This window comes from Neospora caninum, chromosome VIIa (genome assembly GCF_000208865.1).
Source record: "Neospora caninum Liverpool complete genome, chromosome VIIa".
Taxonomy (NCBI): domain Eukaryota; phylum Apicomplexa; class Conoidasida; order Eucoccidiorida; family Sarcocystidae; genus Neospora; species Neospora caninum.
The window spans coordinates 3461341-3472570 of NC_018393.1; the positions used below are offsets into that span (position 1 = coordinate 3461341).

The window sequence follows — 11230 nt, forward strand, 5'->3', positions numbered from 1 at the left end:
TATCCGATGTAACATTAAACGATTCACTCCGCGGGGTGAGAAGGCTGCGCCCTCCGCCAAAAAGTAAATCGGCCTTCCAGACCCTCGAGTTCTCGGCTCCCTTTGGTGGTACGGTCCTGGCACGGAGGCGAAGTACCATTTGCTCGTCCGGTGATCGTTCCCCGCCTCGTTGTGTGGTTCGCCGCCACTCGCTTCGCCCCCCTTTCCAAAAGATAAAGATTCATACCACAGGTTCCCAACAGCGAGCGCAGTTCTATAGTTAGAGAGACGAAACGGTCGTTGCAGCATAGCGTCTTCCTCTACTCCGCAGCTGTGCAGCTGCCTCTGTCAGGGATTGCGTCTGAGCAGTCGGCCCAAACCACCCTCGTGAGACTGCAAAACCTTGTGTTTCACCCAGAATGACTTGTGGATCTCATTTCGGCTAGACGCAGTAAATCTCAAGCCTGTCAAGTCGAACGAGGACGCGTGGGCGAACACTGGCAAATCCTTTTACGAAGTTTCCTTCCGAGTTGCCCCCCGTTTGTTCAGCGCACCCTTGTGGCCATATTTGGGTTGGGCGCTCGAGCGTTTTGGAAGACGAGGAAAACGGCCTGTGGTCTCTCGTGTCTTTGCCGGGGCCGCTCGATCATCCGACTCCGATTGCATTTCTAGGCGTAATCTATGGCTTACTCTTACCACGCGGATCAACAGCGAGAGCAATCTACTGGTCACGCTAGTGAGGTGACGCACTGCACCAGTACACGGGTTGTTGAATCATCCCCGGCAGCCCTAAAACAGGAACTCGCGCGACGGCAGAGCAAATGTGTTGACCGTCGTCCAGTACGACCGGTTCGACTCCTCGACTCTGTTTCCCGTGGATGAATGATCTCTGCATCGCTCGCTCATTCAAGAGTTTAGTGGCGTTCGGCAACCCGTTCCACATTTCCGAGTGTGGTGTCCCCGTTTGCCGTTCTCAGGCGAACAACAGTTGCAACAGGGGGCAGAAAGACAGAATACTTCACGCGCAGCTCTGCTGCGTTTTCCTGGACTGCTGTTCTTGGTGGAACATGTCCTCCCACTCCGGCGCTTCGTTCCCCTGCGAAGCGAAGCGCACTGAGGCTCATCAACACGTGCCGGCCTCTGAGAAAATCCCCCCCATGAGCCGAGGGTATCATGGCTATTCCTTTCGAGAGGTACATATGAAGCCAAGACCCTTCGCACTCCATGCTGGCGTTTGAGGTGTAGCTGTTTCCTGCGCATGGCAAAAAGAGGGTTCGTCTATACACGCGAAAGCTCGTTTTTTCCTCTCGGGTTGGCGGGCAGCATGGGATGCTACGTCAAAACCCCGAACTACCGACTTTTTGCTTGGGGTGTGTAACTTCATCTCAAAAGTATCCCAGTTGTGACACGTGCATTTATGAATGCCTCATATCAGCTCGCCTCTTAATAAGAGTTCGTAACACTCATGTGCAGTGTACACTCACTTTTGCAAGTGACCGTGCTGGAATCTGCCGCCCGTTATTTTTGTACCCTGCCTTCGATTCCAGTGTTTGAGGATACCCGAACCAGAGTGATTGGAGCCCGTTTGACAGCCGCTATGTATTTATGCCGAGCTGGAACTCCATCCAGAGTCAAAAAGTACACGACTCCGCCCATGCCAGCGCTATTTGGCTATCTCAGCACACAATGGACGCCATTTGCTGAATGTCATCGAAGCGTCTCCAACATAGAGAGCTGACGTGATTGGCCTCTGAGTTACACGTGCGCCTCGCGCACACTATACCGTGGGGACGACGCCAGCGCGACAGCGGAGGAACAGATTTCGCGTCCAATTGTCCGTCGGGCTACTATAGTGACCGAAAATGTGAAGGTTGCTCTATGCACTGACGCTGAATATAATTGAGGGATTTCCTGCGCTACAGCTGGCGAAAACGGGACCAAAATAATCGCGGAAAATTGTGCAGACCTTCAGAAGCACAGAAGTCGTGTGCGTTTCTCCCATCCGCGTCGCTCTGTCACGGTGTAGGCGCGCCGCTACACAAAGACGGACAATGCAAAAGTGCTGGAATCAGTTTTGGTCAATTCAAAAGCATAAAAAACGCCACACACGCGGAGCTAGCTTGCTGTGGAGTTGTGATGCGTGCATGGCGCACCGTGTTTTACACAACAAAGGAAAACTGGCGATTCCTGAACACTGAACATGTCACAGTCATGTGGTCCCAGGGCTATGTTTGTAGCTTCGCACGCGCACACTTGTCTTTCGATTGGTCAACGGACTGAGTCACCAAAAACCGCTTCTACGAAGGGCGCTTTCCGCGGCATACAAACACGCTTCGCAAAAACAAAAGCCCGACCTCCTACGGCGGACAGATTATACCAACTCACATATATGCGCTTCCTCGGACCGACGGTCCCTACGCGATGTGGATATTCGGGATACTGAAACACAGGCGTCTCTCACGCCTCAAATCGTCTTTCCAAATATTTGCACATAGGCGGGGGGAGGCGGGGGCGAAGGGCAGAGTCCACATCATGACCGCGCTCCACTCGCACGCACTGGACCCGAACGCGTTGAACCCGAAAACGCTTCTCCGCTGTCACTGCTTCTGCAGGCAGACAAGCGTCCCAATACGGCGCTCAGCCGTGTGCTCCTTCAGCTTACAGGGATGCAGCTTGAGTGCGATTGGGCTCTTGCGCGGTTAGCGTCTTCGCTGGGAAAAAATTGCAGTTCTTTACTCTACAAACTCGGGCCCAAATCGCTGCGAGCGTCTTCAGTTGCCCCCACTCAACTTCGCCGACGATGCTTGATACATCTCCAATATGAGGAAAAAAGCACTGTCGTTGCAAACCGCCAGACTCGTTCGCGACCGGCACTAAGCAGCCTTGTTTCTGCACACACGGTCGCGGGCGGACCCACGACAGGACGCCTATCGATGAGGCGCGTCCGGATTGGCCTCTCTCTTTTCAAAGGACGACTAGCCGAACGCCTTCTCGTTGACAGGATCGGTTTGTTGGCGCTGTTCATACAGCTGGCCTCGCTGCCCACTGGCATCACAGTCGTCGTTTTCCGGAAAGAGTAGCCTCGTCTGGTATCGGATTCGACGAAGTATGTTGCCTCGGATCTTCCTTCCTTGCGGGTAAACGCCAGCTCTTCCGTGTCCACCGCATCCTCGAAATCGATCAGCGTCAGACTGCTTCCATCAGTTGTCTCACCGACACCACTGTGTGTCTCGTCATCGAAGCACATTAGTCCCCCTCTTTCACAGAGGGCGTTTGTCCACTACGAAGTGCCCTCCCTTTTCCTCACGACCACGCCAACCGACAGACAACTGAGTTTCGGACTGTTCCTTGTACCCCTCGAGCTCCGGTTCATCGTTCTCAATGAGACGGAATCGACTTGCCTTGTGGCGGTGGCGGTCCATTCTCTGATTTGGCCCTATCACCTACTACTGGGTACGCTCTTGTCTCTCTCACAACAACTTGTGGAATTCCTAGGAGTTATCGTCCTCCAAATCAGGATATGAGGGCAGTCATTTCTCCACGCGCTTCCTCCGGGAAGGTGCTGACCGGCATCCAATCATCAGGTTCAATTCTGGGGTTGGCGTAGTGGCCGCAAGCTTTTCCCGGACCTTACGGCATTGCGGAGGCTCACGCCGGAGTTTATTCGGACGTCCCTGGAGCTTCCTCTTCCTTGGACTCAGACTCTGTCGTCGTCTCTGGAGCTTCCTCTTCCTTGGACTCAGACTCTGTCGTCGTCTCTGGAGCTTCCTCTTCCTTGGACTCAGACTCTGTCGTCGTCTCTGGAGCTTCCTCTTCCTTGGACTCAGACTCTGTCGTCGTCTCTGGAGCTTCCTCTTCCTTGGACTCAGACTCTGTCGTCGTCTCTGGAGCTTCCTCTTCCTTGGACTCAGACTCTGTCGCCGTCTCTGGAGCTTCCTCTTCCTTGGACTCAGACTCTGTCGTCGTCTCTGGAGCTTCCTCTTCCTTGGACTCAGACTCTGTCGTCGTCTCTGGAGCTTCCTCTTCCTCGGACTCAGACTCTGTCGTCGTCCGTGGCGCTTCCTCTTCCATGGACTCAGACTCTGTCGTCGTCCGTGGCGCTGCATCCTCAGCCGGTCGCTGCTGTTCCGGCTGTGGGGTTGTAGGTTCCGGTTCGGAAGTAGGCGACAAAATGGATTCGTCGACCGGTAGATCAACGCCGCCTGTATTCTCCTTCAGGAAACTGTGCATGTCCGCCACAATTACTCGCGCGATCTCACGTTTCGCCAGATGCTCCAGGAGGGTCACGGCGTCCGTAGGCGAGAGCGATTCGCCACTTGCAGCAGCAGCATCTACAGTGCGAGCAATCCGCTCCAGCACCTGTCCCGACTCCACTATCGTTTCCTTCAGGACGGCCTCTTCGCTCTCAAGCCTTGAGACCAACCCCTCTACGACATGAGCGCGGTCTTCGTCGGTCTCTGTCGAGGGCACCTTCTTTTCGGACAACTTCTTGGAGATAGTCTGCACTGTCGCGTCGACTTCCTTCGCTGCTTTCTCAGCTCCTTCCACCAGTTCTTGAAGATACGCTTGCACCCGCAGCATGGCTGCTTCGGTTTCATTTTCGCTGAAAGGCCGTTTTGAGTGCACTTTTCCTTTTTGGGATATCTCCGCCATCACCTGGCCTACATCCAAGTTCTTCACGGACTGCACGTTCTGAAGGATCATTGCCTCGGTCCCGTTGGCGAAGTGCATGCGATTAGCTAGCTGCCGGAGCTTAGGGCTCAACGGCTTTTCTTTTTTAGCCCTCTGGAGCTGGAAGAGCCCAACCACACCGTATAGGAACATAGCCGCACCAAGGGCGAGACCAGCATTATTCGGCCACTTTAGCATCTCTTTGAACACGAAATCCACAAAATCCGGCAGAGAGCCTTGCCTCGTGGTGGTGGCGTGACGCGTCACATATCTGCTAGGCGTCCCTGCCCCACGAAGGCCCGAATTGGGCTGTCCCCCCGCAGCGCGTGGGGCGGGTGCCGATCGCGAACCGTCCAGGCTGCCGAGCAGCCCTTCCAGGCCATGACCACGCTCAAGCAGTCCCTCGAGAGCTCGGGGGAGTCCGAATTTCTGATACAGGAACAGGAGGGTGGCTGCAGAGACAACCGCAGCTCCCAGGATAATGCGCTTCTTGGACACGCGACCGGCCGGTTGGGGCGCCCCTGTGGCAGCGGAGGTTGCGACACGCGGGGGTTTCGCACCGGCTTCCTTCGCGTTCTCGGAGACACCGCTTGTCGCACGTTCCTCTGGAACATCGCTAGGGGCGTTGTAGAACATCTGGTACCCAAGAGTCGCTGCAGTGACGGCGAGAATGGCAACCGCTGCGACAACGCCCTTTGTAACCCTGCGGGGTGACACGCCCGTCAGACGACTCCGACTCGAGCTCAGCGTCCCGAAACTTCCCTCATCTCCTGACTCGGTGGACTCCCCATCTTCGTCGTAATCCTCGCTGACCTCCTCTTCCACTGCAACGGCGCGCGCCAGCTTTCTAGGCGCTGCCCCGAGAAAGTCTTGCGTCGTCGCAGACTCATACAGAGAGTAACCGAACGCCAAGACTTGGGACTCCGGCAATGCAACCCAGTGCGTCGCCCCGACGGCGAGCAAGGGGGTAAGAAGTCGTAGCTGCATCTTGCCGTTGCGGTACCGCGGAGTTCGCAGTATGCAGTTAGGGTCTGCTGTACACGAGAGTGTTCCTCGTTGCGCGTATGTGGCGACAGAAACGCGTGAAGCAAATTGCAGGGAGCATCACTTGCGCGCGGCGGCACTCGCAGTCGCTTGTGCCTCGCCGATTGCTCTCGCTTAGGATACACTGCAGTCGACTTCCTCGGACGGATCCCGGTTCTCTCTGTCACCAAAGTGAGGGGATCTACGGGGGCCGTGAAAGGCGGACACAACCCAGGTCGACTCGACCGCCCGCAGAAAGCTCTTGCGACTCGGTTAGACAACTAATTTTAAAAAGGGAGAAAAGGATAAAAGAAGCCAGCGGGTGCGCTAAAGTACGGGCGGAGTGGTGATATGCCACAGCGTCCACTTGCGGTGCGCCCCCGCGGAGCGCCAGTGGGGACGAAAATGCGCGGTCCTAGGAAACACAGACTCCACCGGTACTGCGAAAACTGGAGGAGACGCAAACCGAATACGCAAACGATAAACAAAGCAGACAGTCCGGCACAAAAATATCTGTACTGTGTTGCTCGCCGACACCGAGATACAAAACCTAGTACTCGCGTCCAAGTACTCTTTTCCTGGAATCGGATGCTCCGACGGAAAGCAGATGCAGATTATGGGCAGTTAATCGGCAGGCGACACGGAACACAAAACACGTGCAGCCCCGGTTTCTAGCGCGAGCATCGTCGAGATTCTGACCGCCTGTGGGAATGTATCCCTCCAACCCCCGCCCTCCCACCAACGAGAGCCCGCCCGACCGAGCATCGAGTCGCGGGGCGACCGGGAGACGTGAAGCGCTGGAGGCGGCTGCGAAGGCCGGTCCGTTGACGCGAGCACACCGGCCACATTCCCGGCCTCCATCGGCACTTGCGGCAGCGACCTTCTACCCTTCTTCTCGCATGCTCCTCGCACCTCGCATCGGCTCTCTTTTGACGCTCCTCCAGGTCCCACTGGGTTCTGGAGGCTCCAGCGGAGAGGTAACTCGGCGCGCAGTCTGGCCCCGCCCGCGACCGTCCAGCGCACAAAGCGCCGTGGAGTAGACGGTTCCGTCGGCGGCCTCGGTGAAAAACAAGGCCAGACGTCCGGGCGTCTGCCGAGGTAGCCTGCCACAGATAGAGATATCCGCGGTTCGCTTCGTGCCGACAAAGATGCGGGTACCTGCGGCGTCTCGTGCTCAAGGAGGACTGGCGTGTTTTCAGGCCAGTGCTGTCGAGTCGAGTTGCGGAATAATACAGTATGTCAAATGGGACGGATCTCACGAGCATGCACGCACGCGTTTCTTGAGATTGCAAGAGAGTTATTGCTGTGACATCCAGCGTCTAGACCATTTTGAGAGAGCTTGCGGCGTCGGACTTGCCAGAGGATTGAACTGCTCTCAACCGATGCCTGCTGAATCTACCTCCTGGGTCGCTGCACGGAAAACTCGTGCTGGATATCACCACTAGCAGGTACATACTTTCGAGTAGACATGACAGCCGAAATGGCGACAGAAACTGAATAAACCATTGTCTCGCGTCAAGTGAAGTTTCAACGGAAAAGTCGACCGAAAGGGAAGCAGGATGCCAGAGATGGACTGCCTCCGATAATGCGGCGCCTTGCGCGGGAAACAGAAACTTTGGATCCACCCCAAAAGCATCGGCGCGGTCAACAATGTCTCAAATTGCTGCGTTACCTGCATCCAGGAAGTGACGAACTGGGTCTCCTAGTGATTGGCAATCCTGGTACCCCGTACCCCAACCGGCGTTGAAGCAAGATGTAGAGTCCACTTCAAGTCAGCAGCATACCAGCAGCAGCCCTAGTTTACTGTTCACATCGCCCCCATTAAGTCGAGGATTTCTCGGAGCTTGGATAACCGGACTGTCGACACACAGCACACCTACTTTACGTCATCCGGCAACGCGTCCCCAGAACTGGCTGTTCCCAACTTGTGAAAGAATCAACGCGATGGGCCGCCTATTGAAGGGCTATCGTTAGACCAAAGAACTGCCACCAACGTTACCATTATCCGTTTTCCAGCAAGACATCTACCACGAGACGGGACTAAAACCAGAGATACGCCGGTCGTGTTCAACACTGTCTCCTGCTGCTGTACTGCCTAGCGATCTAAGTGCCATGGCCGAGAAATGTGGGGAAGCAGGTGAGGAGAAATCTGATGCTATCTCAGATATTATGGAACGATCCATTCCGGAATGGGAAGCGAGAGGGAGGGAGAAAATATTGTGACTCAAAAACAGGGAGTTATGTTAGCGCTGAGGTATTCTTCCCGGGAAAAAACGAGTAAAATACGTGAGACACAAACACGAAGATATTCTCTAGAGAAAAGCGACTTTGTGCTTCCCCCTAGATCCACACCACCTTTCCATTTCTAGTGCAGACGCACACATTACGCGACTGGCAGAAACTTTGGTGAGTCAAAAAAGACTGATCCCCTCTAGCGGAGCCATCCCAACGGGTTAGAGAGTACGCATTTTGACGACTGACGCCTTGACGCCCTCATTTCTCTCCTTCCCTCGTTCCAAACGGAACGTCGAGAGCCCACTTCAGACGTTCTCAACTTAGTCTCTTTCCTTACACCGGCGGAGGCTTCGTCACGCGGCCGGAAATGCCTGCCGCTACAGTACGGCTGTCTTCTTAGCAGGAGTTAAATCCAAACTGCCTCCGGTTCTTTCGAAATGTCACTTCGACACCTGCTTTTTGTCGTAAGAGCGCCGTGATGACTGACTCTTTCTCCTCCGCAGCATAGACAGTCGGAAACTACGGCGAGTTCTTCACCATATACTTGTGAGTGGCCGTCCTCGAAACCCTCCCTTGCACTGCTTCTCGTCGGTTCCGTTTGAAGGCTTTTTCCCGCCGTTGTCCGTTTGGAACAGCAAAGCAACACAGACGAAAACAGGAAGATGCTACAGACTTAAAAGGAAAAGAAGTGAGGAACTTATTTCCCAGTCCTAATGCGTTGCTGAGCTTGCTGATTCAACTGTGCAGCCCTTGTTCTCTCGGGGGCGAATCGGACGGGAGTGTACCCGTAGGCACCCCACACATTTCCTGCTGTGTCGACACCGTAGTTGTACTGTGTCTGAAAGCAAACACACACAGAAAGCTACTCGGGGTATCCAATCCAGTGCTCTGTGTTGGGCATTTTGAAAGCAACCCACAGTTCAACAGCGCTCATTTTAACATGTTGTTTATTGGAGTACGGAAGACGGGGTCGTTAGTAAGCGTCAGGAGCGGCTAAATGTCAACCAAACTTGCGAATTTTAGGTTTCCGTGAAATCTATTTTGAAGAAGAGGCTTCATACCTGGGTGTGACCCTCACAGCGAGTTTATGCTTGTGACCAGATGAACACAAAGACGGGGAGGCACTCTTCACGATGAACTATTTTACTGTACGATAAGGAGCGGCTCTGCCAGATCGTGACCGGCCAGATAGACAGTGGATTTTTCGCTTCTGCCGCCTCTGTCGTATAATGCAGAAGCCGTCGCACCGTAACACAGACACGACGGTCAACGCAGGACGGTCCCGCGTCCAAGTCCTAGTCAAACGTTGAATCACGGACAACAAGTTTGCTGCTGTCCTCTTCCCCTCCTGCCCGCGGGCGTGTGTGGGGGGTCTCGCTCTCAGCCTTCTGTCTCGTAACTCGGTAACTTTGGAAAACTACCTGCAAAATGTACGGGAAGCTTGCCCGAATGCTGTCGTAGAGAGCGTTAGCCAGTAGCGCATTCATGTCCTCCTGCGGGGGCTCTTCGAAAGGACACGGGCAAGAGACAGCCGCCGGGAGACGCTGCCGTGCCGCGGGCTTCGCGTCGTAGTGGTAAGACCAGTGGACCGGGGCGCTAGTCATGTAACGCGCTGGTGCGCTCACGGGTAGTTCTTGGGAGGGAGAAGCTGACAGAAACAGCATAAAAATCACACGCAAGGAAGCGTTCCTGCTCGGGGGTTGCCCACCTGTACCCGCCCTTCATTTCCCGCAGTGTTACTGCATGGTGACGTCAGTTTGACGTTCTGAACACCACCAACAAATGCAAAAGGAGGTACCAGCGTGGACTCAAGTCCCAACACATGGCCAAGGCGGAGAGACAGCACCACCTGAACGGGCGAAAAGAGATTTTTACTCACACCCGGTGGAAATGAGGACCATCTCAAAACGGGCTGGGACCGCTTTCTGGCGTTCGCCAAGCCAGGCAATTTCCGGCAGAAACCACCGGACCCGCTGTGAAGACGTGTGCTGTGTTGAAGCACAATTCCACGTGCAGCGAACCTCTCGGCCGTTTCCAGAAAACTCCACTCGGCGCACTCGTCCGGCAGAAAAGCGCAGTTCAGCTGCGCTTTCGGCGCGCGCACACACAAGGTGGTTGACTGTAAAAATAGAGCGTTCAAAACACTTTCTGAGCTTTGCGTGCGCGGAACTTGCCCACGCCACGCGTGACTTAAAAATGCCTTTTTGGTCTTCGCGCCCGTTTACTAGTCCAGTTGCTCGCCTACCTGAGCCGGCCGGTTGCGCCATCGTTCGGGAAGAAATCAGTGAAGGAATGTCGAGGATACACGGGATCGCCTCTCCTTGTAGGGTCCGGGGTTTTGTTATCGCGCTTCCTTTCGGCATGTGAAAGAGGGGATTCTTCAGCTGGTTCGCGTTTCACGAAGCCGCGTTGGACCTCCGCGACACACACAAACACGGTCCTTATCTCTCTGGGGAACTCACGCGCAGTGCTCAAGGGATCGGTTCTTTGAGAAATCTGGAAAGCGCCTCGGAAAAGGGAGATGACACGAAAGGAAAGGAAATGAGGCAGTGCCCATTGGCCCCGTCAGCCTCAAAACTAGCCAACGGTGTGTGTCGCGATATCGAACTCGGCAGAGCGGCCTCGAGTGTGGTTCTCGAGTCTCGTGCGGCAGTTGTTCTCGCGGCGCCCGCAGCCCGTTCGCACTCGAGTTCCTGCGCACTCGACGCCCCGCCGCCGAGCGTGTGGCGAGAAGGTCGTGCGTGCACCGACTCTGCCTTTCTGGGGGACCTTACGGGGTCGATTTATTTCTTTGAAAGATGCCTTTCTCTCTGAACCGCAACCCCTCCCTTGATTCCCGATCCGGAACTCGCACACAGTGTGGGCTGAAAAACAGAGAGAGGACGAGCACGTCCCCTGGACCGTCCGCACGCATCCTGCCAGCGCGAAACGCCCCCTCTCTGGAGCTCCACATCCTTTGCTCTGCCACACAAATGAGAGGAGGCGAAAGGCGCTGGAGCGGGTTTCTCTTCCTTTGCTCTGTGACCACACCTAGCGAACCGAGTTAGAGAAACAGGCTGCACACGGGGACTCGGTTGAGCACGGGTTTGCCGCTTCGCCTTGCGAAATCGAGTCGGACGCTCTCACTCTCTCTGCCTTGCTAGCCTCTCTCCCCGTCCTTTTGCGCGCTACGGTGCCTTGGTGTGCCGTGACGAACGGCCCGCCCGGCGCAACTATTTGCTGGCTCACCAAGGAACCGTTTTCCCGGTACCCTTCCGACAAGAAATCGGGAAAATGGCGGAAAGCCCAGACGGCTTCCCTTGGCACCGGGACCAAACATGTC

General features: G+C 55.4%; 2 protein-coding genes across 2 annotated transcripts; both read right to left on the bottom strand.

Annotated features, from left to right (window-relative positions):
* Positions 1 to 3639: 3639 nt before the first annotated feature.
* On the bottom strand, positions 3640 to 5637 carry NCLIV_023220 (putative megakaryocyte stimulating factor; the record flags this gene model as incomplete). Its single annotated transcript, XM_003882517.1, has 1 exon — positions 3640 to 5637. One exon carries the CDS (start codon positions 5635 to 5637, stop codon positions 3640 to 3642), a length of 1998 nt encoding a protein of 665 aa, XP_003882566.1.
* A 2968-nt stretch (positions 5638 to 8605) lies between these two features.
* NCLIV_023230 (conserved hypothetical protein) lies at positions 8606 to 10175 on the bottom strand (the record flags this gene model as incomplete). The annotated part of the gene is made up of 3 exons (XM_003882518.1): positions 8606 to 8746; positions 9330 to 9556; positions 10154 to 10175. The coding sequence occupies 3 exons, from the start codon at positions 10173 to 10175 to the stop codon at positions 8606 to 8608; spliced, it is 390 nt and encodes a 129-aa protein (XP_003882567.1).
* Between the last annotated feature and the right edge of the window lie 1055 nt (positions 10176 to 11230).